Source organism: Condylura cristata, unplaced genomic scaffold (genome assembly GCF_000260355.1).
Source record: "Condylura cristata isolate star-nosed mole 26May11 unplaced genomic scaffold, ConCri1.0 scaffold00001, whole genome shotgun sequence".
Lineage (NCBI taxonomy): Eukaryota > Metazoa > Chordata > Mammalia > Eulipotyphla > Talpidae > Condylura > Condylura cristata.
Genome location: NW_004567102.1, coordinates 79,124,465 through 79,140,229, shown reverse-complemented (window position 1 = coordinate 79,140,229; position 15,765 = coordinate 79,124,465). Strand labels below are relative to the sequence as shown.

Sequence of the window (15,765 nt, the reverse complement as noted above, 5' to 3'; positions counted from 1 at the left end):
ATGTGGTCACCTCCGGGGCAGGCGGGAATCGAACTCATGCAGAAGCGGCTTTGGATTCTCAGTGCTGAGCTTTAACCCGCTATGCCACCAGGGAGGGCCCCTCTCGCAATATTTTACCTATGCTCCTTATTCTTAAGACCTGAGTGAGTCTTGGCCTGTGTGCACAGAGTTCAGGGGCACACACAGAAGTGCTAAGGATTTGGAACAGGCTCTAAACCCAGCTTAAGCTGACATCGCACTTGGGGCCCCATTACGGGTGGGGTCTTGCCCCCCAACCACACAGACGGGGTTCCTGCCGACACCCAAGCAGGCTCATCCTCCAAAGTGCTGAGGAAGCTGGTACAGCGACGACACTAAGCCACCTTGTGTGTGTCCCTTTCCTGGCCAGGGTGTCACTTTGACAGATGTCAGACTTAGCATCGCTAGAGATGGGCCCATTATGGACTTGGAAAGCTGCTGTCATTTCCAAATGTAAGTTCTCCCAGCCAAAAAGATACACAGTGCTCAGGGACATGCCAAATGTGGGGTGACGGGCCGCTTCCTGCCGCTCGCAGGAGCTAATGTCCCAGTCCCCAGCAGAGGCGAAGGCTGCGGGCCAGACACACGGTTCCTTCGGGGCCCATTTGATGCTAAATAAAAACTCTTGCCATCTCTGTAAGTGTGAATCATCAGCCCTGTTTACACTGCTGAGTCGCCCCCATCTGTACTCTCTGCTGCCTTCCTTCCAGGCCCCCTTCGCAGGTGCTTCATTCTAGTCAGGGGCTGGGTGATTAAGTCCTGGAGAAGGGCCTTGCGATCTAGTCCAGAAAGTTAATTACGAACATAATGATCAAAACCTTTTATCTTTCAGGCTTAAGTCAAGTATCTCTGTGGGCAAGGAGTCTTTTTAGTTTGTTCTCTAGTTGATGTGTGATTAGCAATTAAGAATAATGCCCTTTTTGACTTTTCAAAGCCAAACACAAATATCCACGTAAATGTTCAATCTATGGGACTATTTCTCAATCCTCAAAACTCACCAAGAGGATTTGAAATGAAATAAAGTCATAAACCAGTTCAACCCACCACCCCAGCTCTCCACACTCAAGGCTATCTGTCTAAAAGTCTACCTATCTTTCTCCACAGCAAACACCACCAACTTTACGCTACTTCTTTTCTTCTAGAAATATTTTAAGGATCCTAATATGTTATCATTTCCTCTTAGCTCCTCTTAGCTGCCCTAACAGCTGGACAAGAAAGAATCTTATCTACCTATCCAAGGTAGATTGGCAACTATAGAAATACAGATAAAATCGGATCCAATAAGAGAGTATTATGGACTGAAAGTTACAGCTTCAAGAGCAGGACTTCCCATCAGAACTCAATCTGGGATGAGTTCACTGCCCGGAAGGGAACTTCCAGAAAGTCAGTAGTGTGGCTTCCATGGCGGGAAAGAACCTTAGAAGAGGCCTAGCGCTGACTCGGACATCGGAGTCCTAAGAAGCAGGACACACAGAGCAGGAATCTCACCCTGTCATCACCAGTCAGAGAGCTCCTCCTGCCTGCTGCAACCTGCCTGGAATGTCCCCGAAAGCCAATCTGCACTTGCTGGTTTGGGATCTCACTTTTCTCGCTAACTACAGTTTAAAGGATGAATAGAGTCTCCATCCTGGCTCGAAGCAACTCCCATCAATTTTACCCACCGCCACATTCTTGCACCTTTGATGAGAACTAATTAAGCTCATGTGGTGTTTTTTTCCCCCAGACTATATTTTGCAGCTCTGGAACAGAGCACACCAAATTAAGCCCATCTGTCTAAATGGGAAGGAGTTATTGATCCTACCACCAGGCAGGCTGCCTTCCTACCTTGCCCAGAAGCTGCCTTCCAAAGTCCCCAAACACCAGGGGATGATTATGGTAACCCCAACTCTTAACTAGCTAGAATTTGAGAACAGTGGGTGAGTGTGGAGCAAGGACCATCCACCAGCTCACAGCACTCATTTCCTTGGATGGAGAAATGTCCAAGCTGTCTACCAAAGACACTACCAGGCCACTGTCCAAGGTCAACATCACAACACTCGTGAGTTCAGTGCAATACTGAAGTTGTTCTGCTTTCGTCTTGACAGGAGGAAGGCCTTTTTTTTTTTTTTCATGAATTATCCCCAATAGGAGAAGAGAATTAATTTTAATGGAGTTGAGGAGTCTTGGTATAGCAGATTGCTTTTTTTTTTTTAAGATTTATTTATTTATTCATACAGAACTGGGGTACAGGCCAGAGATGCGGAGGGTGAGAGAATTCACCATAGACAGAGCGGGGAGCAGAACCTGCAGATCCATGAAGTACACTGCTGAGGGGAGCAGCGGGCGGGTCAGGAGAGGTCTGCTGCGCCATGTGGTCACCTCTGGAGCAGGCAGGGATCGAACTCATGCATAAGTGACTTAAGCTTCTCAGTGCTGTGCTTTAACCAGCTGCAACACCAGGGAGGGCCAGCAGGTTGCTTTTTTTAACGGGAGGAAATAATCCCTCCTATCACACAAGAGACCAAGTTATAGGGAAGACGCCTTTGGTGATATTGGTGACCATGTGCTTGCTTAGGGCTTGGTGTTAGCCCCTTGGGGCGATGACTTCTGGTCCCATTGGATACTTCTCAGGCTCGATGGACTCTACTATTCTAACTTCCACTCCTGCCGCTGCTAAATCAGTGAACATGAAATAAAAGAATCAGTAGTCATTTGACAGCCTAATAGGTTACTCTTCACCTAAGGAATCTTCACTTAGGCTGCATTAAGGAAACAGGTATGTAGGGGATGTTACAGGCTTTTCCCAAGATGACCAGAGTAGGCTTTCTGGTAGTAGTGTTTCACGGAGGTATGTGGAACTGAGGTCAATGGAGGCCTCAGGAAGAACTGTAATCAGTCCTTAAAGAATGTAAGTTACCCAGATTTAGGGATCTCTCCCCTAAAAACCTTTCTTAACTGAGAAACAGTTACAGGCAAACACTTTCAGGCAAGATTTTGCTAGAGCCTTAATCAGAATATAAACCCTTAGCTTGTCCCATCTACTTTAGAATTTACAGTCAGCTAAGTTCCCATGGGGTTGTTAGGAATATTTGTCTTTTCTCCTAATAGCTCATCCTCCAACCTCAGAAAAGCTCAGAGGGGTGGGGGGATATTCCCCTGCTCTGCATTTACGATGGTGCTGGGTCAGGTCCACTAGGGACATACACAGTACTGCTGCCTCAACTGTTTGTAGGCTTCTGGTTTACTGGGCCCTGAGTAACAAAAAAAGAATTATTAATTTTGAAATGGCCTGCTCCTAGTTTCTTAATTCCCCCTACCTGCCTTCCTTAAGTAGATTTATGGGATTTTATTTTAAAGAAGGCAGTAAATAAAAACAGCAGTCTTCAAGCATGTTGTGAGGGCAGAGGACTTATTCAAAAAGGTCCCCACAGGCTCCCCAGGACGTGGAAGATGGTCAAGGGTGCTGGTCAAGCCAGGCACGAGGGCCAAACCCTGTCTTCTGCCTCCTAATCCTGAATCCATCTTGAGGTCACCACAGGGAAACAGAACAATTGAAAATCACTGGACCAAAATGAATTCAAGTATAATAGATGGAGCAAGTTTGAGATGACAAATGCAGAAGTTTCAGTATGCTGCTTTATAGCAAATGTGCGTCATGGAAACAGGAGCACGTACAGACTCTTCAGGGGCCTAACCTACTTATTTACCAGTGATCGCATGCATGTGCAAATGTTCCACTAAGCACATGCACACAGGCCTTTACAAAACAGCCAAATGAATTTCCAGGCACCCAAGGGAGAGAAGAGAATACAGTCATGAAGAAATGGTGATTATAAAGAGGTCTTAGTGGCTCGGAAAAACTATAATCAAATGTTAAGTAAAAAAGCAAGAATTACATTCCTGCAGTAAAAATGCCCAGCAGAAACAATGACCAGAGATTTCCTAAAACACCAACACGATTATTGTTGGGTGAGAGATTAGGGTGGCTTCTTGCTTCTTTACATTGTGCCTTTTTGATAAAAAGAGAAAGAAATAGGGGCGAGGGAAGGTGGAAGAGAGGCAGGGGTGGTGGGGGGAGGCAGGCAGAAAACACTTCCTTTGGGCTGGGAGTCTTCAGAGCTGCAGTATACACTGAGCTACTTGTCCAAACATACACTATCCTTAAGTTAAAAAAAAGAAACAGGGCCCTCCTTGGTGGTGCAGTGAGTTAAAGCACAGCACTGTGAAGCTGCCTGCAACCACTGCATGAGTTCGATTCCTGGCCAAGGAGTGACCCACGTGGTATGGCAGACCTCTCCTGGTCCACCCACTGCTCCCCTCAGCAGTGTACTTCATTGATCTCCCTGTTCTGCTCCCCACTCTGTCTCTGGTGAATCTTCTGGCCTTTACCCCAGTTCTTGTATGCATAAATAAATCTTAAAAAAAAAAAATGAATAAAAATCCTATCTTTGAATGACTACAAAGATCTGACCATATTGTCCCAGTTAATTCTCATTCAACTTCCTATCTGTAAAGATAGGGATCTTTCAGGGATCTGAATTCATGAATTCGTCACCCCAAACCACTGCAGTGCAGCGTCCTGCAGGCTGAGACGCTCTATGCAGAGAGGCTGGGCCAGGAGAGTTAACAGCAGCCACCCCCGCCTCCTGGCAGAAGCATTCCCCAAGGCCCCACTCACCACATCCAGGTCCTGGGAAACCCGCCGCTTCCTCAGCTCCTCCATCCTCTCGCACACGTCGGAGAAACAGGTATTGTAATAATCTGCATATTGCTGTGCCAAATCATCGATGTTTCCCAGGGAGCCGTCCTGAGGGAAAGGAGGGCGGGAGGGTGAAACAGGGAAAGAACAAAGGCCGTCAGTTCCCTGGTCTTTGATCTCTCCTCAGCGTTTATAGTAATAATCACCGATATTTATTAATGGTGAACATGTGCCAGGCTGTCTTGGATGCAACCATTCGAATCCTCAGGACAGCCCTCAGAGGTGGGACCTGTTCTCACCATTTAGATGGACAGAGAGGAGCTCAAAGAAATTGAGCAACTTTCCCAGGATTGCAGGGTAACAAGCCAAGAAGTCAGGTCTCCAACTGGGGCCCATTTGGTGCCCAAACTAAAGCCTTGGACCTAGAGCTTAGCACGTGTGAGCAGAGAAGCACCTTCAGCAGAGGCCCGGATCAGTGTGAGCGTGTCCCCGATGCCCCATCAGGCTCTGTGGCTGCACCAGAGCCTCCTTTTGAGAAACGCAGACATCAGGGCCACACTCCCAGTTATTCCAGTTGAGGACTCATGAACCCATGAGAAGCTTGGATTGGGGCATCCCTGGGCCAACAGCTCCTCAGACAAGACTTGAAATTTTTAGTCCTGGCGTCCCATGTATAGCTCGGACAGCGAATACACTAATAAATTCTGATATAAGTGAGGAAACATGTCTGGCTTTTCCCTGGGTGAGGGCTCTGAATTCCACACTTCTGGGGGGTTCACATCTGGCTGGGTGACCATGGCCGCTTCTGGTTCAGACATTTTACACACATTCCTAAATTCTGGCAATGCTGGAAAATAGTAGCACCTAACTCACAGTGAGGAATGGGAAGTACCATCCAATGCCTAGAATGTGGTCCGTGCCACAGAACCCAGGATATAGGACATGCTCAAACCTTACTTAGTTACCACACTCACATTGAGGTGCTGCTGCAGTGACCTATAGTGTCCTTGGGGGCCTGGTTCCTAACCCCAGGACTGAACATGCACACAAAGGACGATAGAAATGCCTACGTTTGTGAGTTATGCCGCTTCTATTCATTCCTGCATGCATCATTAGGGTTCAGAAGACTATCTCCCCAGTCTCTGGCACCCCCCACAGGAGCTTTCCTTGGCACGAATAAATGACCTAACCAAGGCAACCACAGGTAACGATTTTGTAAGACAGCCAAGAAAACCACAACTTTTAGATAGCTTCCAGGGTATCAGAACTGCCCTTCTCTCGGGCCTCCTGCCAGCCTTGTGGGATAACTAGCACTGTGCAAAGCAGCCAGATCTGGAGACTGTGAGCATGTGACCCGTTCTAGCTCACTTCTGCATTCGTTAATTTTAAAGAACTACAGGAGTGGGGAAAGAGAGATTGAAAGAAATGACTTCTTGGAAAAGATTCTTCCCTTCCCACCAGCAAAATGCTCAACACTCCAGTAACTGCCCTAAGTCCCCAGGACAAACAAGGGTAGGGACAGGAAGGACTTTTAAAAGACCAGTAAGATGTTTGAACATTTGAACATGTCTGGGCAAAGCCACTGACGCTGCACAGTTTGTCTGAGATGACAATCAGAAGGACAAATGTTTACAGTCAGGAGTCCAGCAGCGCAATGACATCGGTCAGATGACAATCTGCTGTTGACGGGCTGAAGAAATGCAGTGAGGGGTGAGTCCAGCCGCCTTTGCATCGATGAAACAGGGAGCCAGGCTGGAAAGCCCATTGGTGAGTTTCATGAAATGTAGCATGACAAGTCTGTGTAGGATCCATGTCTCAACGCAGCAGCTCGTGCCCTGGCCCAACACAAAGATGGTGGGTGGCCTCCCCACCAGATTTCCTGTGTCCTTCCTCACTCAGTCTGATGTGCCTTTGACCCAGCCAGCCACCCAGCTGACCTTGCTAAATAGAGATCTGACTGGCCCCCCAAGATCTCAGGAATCATCCAAGCCACCCTGTCACTATCCTACAAAACAGACTCTAATTCTTACCAGCGCCATCACCCTGACCCACTTCCTACAGCAGCTGGGTTCCTGGGTCATTCTGGGCTCTAGGAGTGTCTCAGTCTCTCGAGAAGGTGATAGAGGCTTTGTAGCTACAGGTTCTCCTATGGGGTGCTGCCAATCTCTCTCTCTGTCTCTGTCAATCTGCCTCTTTCTGTCTGTCTCTCTCTTTCTCAAAGGCACTAAGAGCTGCTCTGTCCAAGCCAAGCTCTCCAATCTTGGCCCAACCTTCAATCCTGTTTTCTCAAAAATCACCAACTTCCAGGTTGCTGAACTGTACAGTCACTGCATCTTTGAATGAGTCAAGTCACCACCTTAATGTAAAAGCACGAGCTTTCCTAAAAGCTCATTCATCCATCCTAGGAATACCCCAAGCCTCACCTCAGTTCTAACGCTTTCCAAACTGCTGATAAAACTTTGTTTCCCAACAGTGAAAAAGTTGAATTCTTGACCCTTCATTCCTAATTACTAAAAGCTCCTCAATAATTTTGGGGGCCTGGAAATCACATTTGTTGCTCAAGAGGCAAAAAAGCAGCTGCCTCAACTCAACTCAAGCCAAAGACAGCAAACATGTCCCTGCTGGCTGGCGTTGCCGCCTCCACTCTGTATTTGTGCTCGGCAGATAATCACTAAGGACTGGTGGCACAGTGGCACTAGGTCTTCCCACATCACTTTCCAGATGTGCAGTCAGGCCCCCACATTACCACCTTTATCACCCTTGATGATCGAATTGCCAGGAAAGGCAAAAGACTGAAATAATGTGTGTGTCTTTTAAAAGTAGGCCTGGACTGCCATTCTTCAAAATAACTTTTTCTGTCCCAGCTAAACAGAACCAATAAACTACATGCTGATTTTGTCCTGAGCCACTCAAAATCCACGCTCTTCCAGGACTACCTATGAACCTCTGCGTCATTTCTAGCCAATGTATTCTTACTTGAGGAGGTACATTCAGTGTATTACTTACTTGAGGTACACGCAGTGAAAATACTGACCTCTACTATAAATGTTTGCAACATTAGATTGTAGGGAAATTAAACAATGAACCTAATGAATCAATGGCACCATACTTGGGGTATCTTTCTTTTGGGGATGTGAAGTTCATGTCTGACTTTCCGTTCCACAAGGCTACAGTCAACAGGCAGGGATGTCACAATGTAAACTTTCAACTATAGCTTGACTTTAAACCAGCTCCGTATGTCTGATAATACATACAATTATCAAAATGCTGACAGATGCCTTTAACATTTTTTTTGTGTGTGGATATTAAAAGTTTTTATTCTACAATTTATTACTGGCCTCATCTGTTTCACTTTCGATTTTTCCCTGTTGTTTCTCATGCATTAGGCTGAAGCCAACTTAGTTCAAGTTCAAGAACAGAGCAAGGTTATTTCCTCAAAAGAACAATTTTAAGTAAATTGTGAAAGTTTGTGTCATGTTATCTTTTTACAGGAATGTTCACTTCCCTGTCTTAAAAAGAAAGAAGAGACAAATGTAAATTCATTTCCTTCCCTTTTGTTATTATAGAACCAATTCACAGCATCTTTCCATATAACCATCTATTTCACTTGGAACAGACATAAATTACATCTGTGGTCCCATTACTAGTGCCAGATCAACAGAAGACAGGTATGTGTCGTCTTCCCAAGAAGCCAAGAAGCCACGGAGCACACTGATACCAAACACCCGTCTTTTATACAACCAACATAAATATACAGTAGATCAGGGCATTATACCAAACAAGTCTGATGGTGTGGACTGCTACAGCAATTAGCTAGAAAAGGAGCAGGGCTCTGTTCTCTCAACAATTGATTTCACAGTATTTCTGATATGTATCCCAATGTGCATCTGTCTCTGGAAATGTGAAAACTAAGCTACTATGGAAACAGAAGGCACTTGTATCATTACTTTTGTTATTTTTGCTCTCTCCTTCCCAGATGTCATTTATTGTTTAGAATATCTTGGCAAGCTTAAGGGGAAAAAGGGGGGAAAAATTCTAAAAACACCGGGAACACAATGTAATATACAAGGTTCTATGCATATCACATGCAAATGATTGAAAATTAACTGTGGTCCTGCTATTTTATGTATCTATAAAGACAGTGCCCCAAGGGATATCTCAGTGTGTTGTTCTGAACCCCCAAAGTTGAGGGAAAGAAAGAGAAGCAATTACTGGCTCATTTATTTACTGTGTCCTTCCCTTTTCTGTCCATAATAGTAAGCACATATATATTATCATTCACATAGTATAAGTGATATGTGATATTTACACTGTCCTGTTTTGGAGAGAGATGGAGATCTATTTACATCAGGATATCAGTCCTCTACAAGTTAAGTTCACTATTAAAAAATTCATTACAATACATTGAAGCCTAACTGATTTCTTGAATGACTTTCTTATGGTTTTTGTTCTTCATTGGTTGTTTAAAGATTTTGAGTTGATAAAATCATTCAGCCACCTTTCAGGTAAAATAGGGATCCACAAAAAAGACTTTTAACTCAGTTTTCCCTGTTCAGCCTCATCGAATCCATGGGATGCCACTGTTTGCACTGATTCTATCATCTGTCCTTACATATCACTCTGAAAAAAGTAATTAAATATAGACTAATTAACCTTAAACAATTTTCCCGGGGGGGGGGCATCCCTTCCAGAATTTCAGCACATATTTGAGCTCGAATAGTTTCTCTGTGGGAAGTTTTTACACATAACAACCAAACACACTAAAGAGACCTATTAGATCATGTTGGTGTGAGAAAGTGCCCCACACCCACAGGGCAGTTGGTGGGAGGGCTGAGTTCACTTCTTCCATTCCCCTCTTTCCAGCAACACCCAAAACCTGCCAGAGTCTATGTCTAAGTCTTGCTTTGGCAAACAGGATCTTGGTGGCCAGGGCCCCCAATGCATCTGTGATCTCAGTTCACATAAACGCTCTTCTGGAGAAGGGGTGGTTTCACCACAGGCCGCTGACCCACTCCCTCCTTCCCAAATAACAAATGCTCACTGCCTTCACTCTAGCAAAGGTCTGTGGGAAAATGTATTTTTTAAAATGGGGCCAGGAATCTCCTTGGTAAAGCATAATTATTTATGAATGTGCATTGTATCCAATGACAACTATAATTACTTACGAACATAACCTCTTTACAGCTACAATTATTTACATTAAAAATACACCTAAAAATAGACATTTTAAATAGGTAAAAGCACATATATATTACAAGTTCCAAGGGTTTTCCTATTCCTAAGTGCAGACCACGCCCCTGGGGGCTGGTTTGGGTCAAGGCTGCATCAGAGTAACAGCTGCTGCCAGTGAGCAAGGCACTGGCAGACGGGCTGCACAGTCTGCAGCACCTGGGATTGAGGTGGAAGTCCCTCCAGGCTGGCAATCATGGAGGAAGCAGGACACAACTGCCCAAGGACAAACTAGAGCCCCCGCGAATACCAGGACCTTCAAGCTAACTGAGAACCACGTCAGTTTCTCGTCAAATCTGACCCTGACTCCAGGGGTGACCAACAAGAAAAGCCGGGGCTCTTCATGAGGACCCTGCATACTTGGCTCAGTTTCCCCAGGAGATGGAGATCTGACAGGACCTAGACTTGCTCAGGTCCGAATGTCAGCTCAATGCCAACCAAGTAAGTGAGCAGGTTATTGCCACCCCCTGGGGCTGCCACAGAGCCTGCCACCCTCCACCACATTCCCAGTCTAAAAAAAATGAGGCACCTGATTTATTTTCAGCTTTCAGATAGACCCCACACTGAGCCATCAGAGTTCTTGGATGAATGAAGCCATTTGCCACCAGCATTTGTTTAAATGACATTGGAGATGCAACAGGTTAAAGCACAGCACTATGAAGCTCTCCACAGCCACTGTAGCACGGGTTCAATCCCCGGGCAGGGAGCTGACCCACATGGCTCAGCAGACCTCTCCTGTCTTGCCTGCTGCTCCCTCAGCAGTATATTTCAGTCACTCCTCATGTTCTGCTCCCCACTCTGTCTCTGGTGAGTCCTCTCAACACACCTCACACCTCTGGCCTACACTCCAGTTCTTGCATGCATAAATAAATCTTTAAAAGGACTGCTCATCAATCATCAAGACCTAGTGATTAATTTCATTAATTCAAATGATTTTATTGAACACCAATAGCATTCCAGGTCCTATGTATACAATATAAAATTGAAAAACAAGAATGCTTATTATTACTAGACAGAAAAGCAAAGTTTCACCCTCAGTTCATAGGAATACAGTCATAAGGTTAAGTCATGGGAAATTTTTGAAGGGATTAGCTAAAACAAGTCAGCAATAAAAGGCCTTTGGAGAATTTATTTCTTTATTGAGGTAAATTGAGTTTATTACATTGTCTATGATTTGGGAGACTAGGCTCAAACTTCCTTGGGGGTATGTCACCACAGCACACCACACTCACCCCCAAAACACTCATCGCCCTTTATCACAAAACACTGGGCCCCCCTCTTTTTTCCCACCCCTAACCTCACCCCCGCTTCATGGAAGCAAAGGCTCCGAAAAATCCAATTTGCTGTGCTCTCAACGTCTCAAAGGAACCTTTCACTGGAACCCTTCGGACTTGACAGTGCATGCAGGGAAGAGACAAATTGTTCTACAAAATTCAATACAAATTCATACTCAAAATGGACATGTGGATTTAGCAGATGGTGATTTTAGACTACAGTCATTTCTCTTCTAAACTGCCCTGAGCTTAATAGCATCACAGATTTGGAAAGAAGAGCAGAGTGAGCTAGCTGGGCGGGGATGTAGTCACAATTTCAGACCAGCTTCAGATTTCTGATGAGCATGAATCACACGCTGCACTTCCTCAGGCTGACATGGGCACTTAAAGGAGAAGCTCTAGACTTTCTCCAGCACTGGACCAAACAAACAGGCTGGGAAATAACTGGGAAAATAGAGTGATCAATGCTGTTCTTTGCATCTTGCAAATGAGTTATGTTAACCTCAGAACAATCCTGAAACGTATGTCAGTCAAACCCTGTGTCAATATTTGCGTGTGCTGTGTTTTCTGTAAATTACACTCTGCCATGGCTAAAGCCGGTCAGGAGGTATGGTAATGCATAGAGCCAGACAGTCTTGATCTGGCTGTTTTCTCAGACCACACCTGAGGACAGAGAGATTGCTAAGTGAGACCTGGAGGCCTTCATTATTTGATCAAAACTAACTGGGAAAAACACCACACTTGTTATCAACTAGTTGATTCAACTCTTTCTGGGTGATGTCAAAATTCCAGTTTTAGGAACTGACAAATAATAAAACAATACTTAAAATGGTATCTACTGTTACAATAAAATTCACAAGACTCAGTAATGAAAACTTGGACACTGTAACTTGTGCTCTTTGATAACCCTTAAATAACTTTTTCTCCCTCCCCAGCTGCAGTCAACTGTCTACTCCAGCTTTCCAAAAAGTTCAGTCTGAGCTCACTGTCTTTTATTACGAAGTCCAGTACTCCAGGAGGCTAGCGATCACCCAGTTTCACTGACGCTACGCGCTCAGGAATCACAGGCTTATTCCCAAAAAGTCACTAAATCTAATGCGACGTATTATAGCAAACCCTGTCAGTGTTACTCTTCATTTCTTCTCTAGTATCTCTCAGCATCTCAAAGGTCTCGAATTGTCTCTGCATCTTAAACCAAGCAATTTCAAGCCATTGACAAAAAAGTTTCAAGCCATTGACAAAACCTCCCAGCCAGCCACCCTCTGTCAATGTCACCTCATTTACAATTCACTCTGTACCCCATGACCACTGTAACTTTTCAAAATGTGAATCTTGGAAACTAAATGTCTCCCAGTGCAGAGTTGACAAAGTCAGTCTGTTGCCTACAATACAAAAGCCTTTTCATCTCGACCTGTCTGCTTCACACTGGTCTGGGTTCCACCTCTGCATCCAGCCACCAGTTATGGCCAGATCAAACCACAGGCAGCAGCACACCCACCCTGTTGCCCTTTGATGATTAACATGGTGGTTGTCCCAGGAGACTTCAAGGTTCCTGAAAGGTGTCGCTGGAGTTGGCTTTTTCTCATTTTCGCAAACTCAGCACTCAAACTATTAGGTTGCCTGCCACTTGGCGCTTACTTAAGGAATGTCAACCAAGCGAGTGAACGGAAGTCAAGAGAGCTGATCTCTCCACTTGTGAGGTGCTGCCACATTTATTCAGCAACTGCTGAGACACATGAGACACACTGTGAACTAACCCACACTCCTCTCTCTCTTTTTTTTTAATTTTATAATAGTTTATTTTTACATATTTTTGTGCATTTTTCCATCTCAGTTGCAATCCCTGCGGGTTTCCCATCACTGTATCACCCATGTGCCATCACCACAGTTCAGTGTGTTTCCCTCCCCCCACTGTTTTTGATCCCATTTCCTACTCCATCCCCACAAAATGTCTCTGGTATACAGCTGTTCTTCATTATTATTTTCTCGCCTGTTCTGTTATATTCCTGCTATGAGTGAAACCATCCGGTATTTTTCCTTTTCTTTCTGCCTTATTTTACTAAGCATGATCTTTTCCAGCTCTATCCATGTTGCTGCAAAAGACATGTGTTTCTTTCTTTTTTTTTTGGTTGCTGAGTTCCATTGTGTATATGTACCACATCTTTTTAATCCAGTCATACATTTTTGGGCATTTGGGCTGTTTCCATGTCTTTCCAATTGTGAATAAAGCAGCAATAAATATGGGGGTGCAGGTATCGTTTTGAATCAGTGTTTTTGTGTCTTTTGGGTAGATACCTAGGCCACACTCCTCTCTTTTAAGGGTGAGCTTTCCTTGACAGTCCCTGTCCCTGCCAATCTTACAATAGTGATACCGTCTAGTGAATAAGCCATTCAGCCACAAACTGTGTTATTAGAAATGACAATGAACAATAAGAGTTGGAGTGGAGGGAGTGGTTCTAAGCAGACGAAATAAAAAGTGCGGTTCCTAGGAGTCAGGACACAACATCCAACCTCTAAGCTCCTCCAGGGTGGCTAACAGGTCAAGCCAGAGTGAGGCTGAAGTGGGTGAGGGGTGGAGAGGCAGAAGGGAATGCAGATAGGAGGATACTTCCTGTACAAATTACTGATTTCTAGTTATTTCCATTTGCTGCCGCTAATTCTTAATATCCTGCGCGTCATAGTGCTCATTGGAATTCAATGAATGTTTCTTATACCAGAAAGATTAAAGGAAAAGTCACCTGGTCTGCATTCAGGTCACTCGCATTTCATTTTTTCTGGCATTCTGACAGAAAGAAGAAATTAGAAGAATTTGAGGCAAGGACAGGTGATACAGAAAGACACCGAATATACCAAGACTGTATCCAGTTGAAGCCTGCAGACTCAGCTCCTAGCCAGGAGACCCCATATCTGGGGTACACTGAGCAGAGCGGGGTGGCGGGGGGTGGGGGGGCAAGTATGAGCGCACTGCTGAGGCCACAGAAACATGCAGACTCAAGACAATGAGCTACCAAGCTGCAGGGAAGTCTGTGGTTCCTGTTTACAAAGGCTCTTTTCCACAGGCACTTCATTCACGTGACACCAAGGATGGTTTCTTCTAGAGTCAGGGAGTAACCAGGTCAGCTGGAAAAGCTGCCGGGGACCCAGCACACCTGAATCACACATCTGACCACCTCCTCGGCCTTCTGACCACTCACTACAGCACTGAGCCCTTCACTTAGACACCACACAGCCTGCTGGGGAAGGTGCGCAGCCGGAAAAGTCTGCTGGATCCATACCATGCCACAGCGGAAATGCCAGATTTGGAAAAATCAGAGCTCGACATTGTCAGCCCCACAAACCTATCTTCCTGGTCTGCCACACGTGCTCTCTGTCACTACACCCACAGATCTGACCCCAGTGTATGGAACCATATAAAATAGTACATGTGCCATGATAGCAATACTTTTATTTCAGTTTATTTGGGGGAAAAAACTTTCCTAACTACATCAACTCTCCTCAAAATGATATCAAATTTTGCACAAAAGATTTTTACCTGGAGGCCCTCCCTGGTGGTGCAGCAGGTTAGAGCACAGCACTAAGAAGCTTAAGCCACTTCCGCATGAGTTCGATCCCCGCCTGCCCCGGAGGAGATCCACATGGCTTGGCAGACCTCTCCTGACCCACCTGCTGCTCCCCTCAGCAGTGTATTTGGTCAGTCTGCCTGTTCTGCTTTTCCCCCAGGTTGACCAATGTGTTGATTTAACTTCGGGGTGACAATCCCACACATCTGTGTATAAGCTTCACTCACCACCACATGCCCTGGAAGTTATTTTCTTTTTAAAGAACAGTGAATTTCATGGAAGGATTAACACTACTTGCCTATCTATTCATCAGCCAGATCTTGCATTTTAACAGCTTTATAGGTCAGTGTTAGCTCAGGCACAGTCTCCGCCTTCCCTAGCCCATGCTCCGGACTCAGACTCGTGAGGAGACAACCTCATTAAGCAGGTCTACCACCTACCCAAACTTTTTTATGCTTCTCAATTGCTCTATAAAAGCGCGCAATTTCACTTTTCCCTTTGTGATGTGGATAAGACAAATATTTTTATTTTAATTGTTTGCTGCAGTGTGGGAGAAAAGCCTACAAAGAAAATTAAATGTACCATTACAAAACCTTTTAACCGGTCGCCTTGTTGATTTTTCTTTTTAAAGAAATGCTGATTCGTCAGGGTGGGCTGTCTTTTCCCACTCACAAGGCCCAGCAACTCAGCAGCTTTATTTCATGCAGGAGATCAAACACTTGGTTGTTTCCGCTCTCTCACACCTTCTAAGCACAGCTCTCCAGAGCTTCGTTAGCACCTAAGGCAGACATTGTGTCCCCGGGGTCCAGAAGTTTCAAGAGGGCTCCGCTCTCACTCCATGTCCCCGTGTCCATGCACCCCCTACCTCTGTCCACCTCCCCTGGCCCCTGCAGGTGGCCACACCTGTCACTCTGCTGCACTCCAAGCCTGCCAGCCTTGGCCTTCCTTTGAACCATCCAGAATTGCCAGCGCTCCCTTCCTGCAGGTTACCCCAACAATCCCTTCT

General features: G+C 45.3%; 1 protein-coding gene across 2 annotated transcripts in view; it reads right to left on the bottom strand.

The window, feature by feature from the left end:
• Positions 1–15,765, bottom strand: part of SASH1 (SAM and SH3 domain containing 1) — a 178,930-nt gene that overhangs the window by 134,102 nt on the left and 29,063 nt on the right. For both annotated transcript variants that reach the window (XM_004673924.2, XM_012722323.1), the window contains exon 2: positions 4,676–4,804. In XM_004673924.2, coding sequence (XP_004673981.1) covers positions 4,676–4,804 — 129 coding nt within the window. The remainder of the gene's footprint in view (positions 1–4,675; positions 4,805–15,765) is intronic.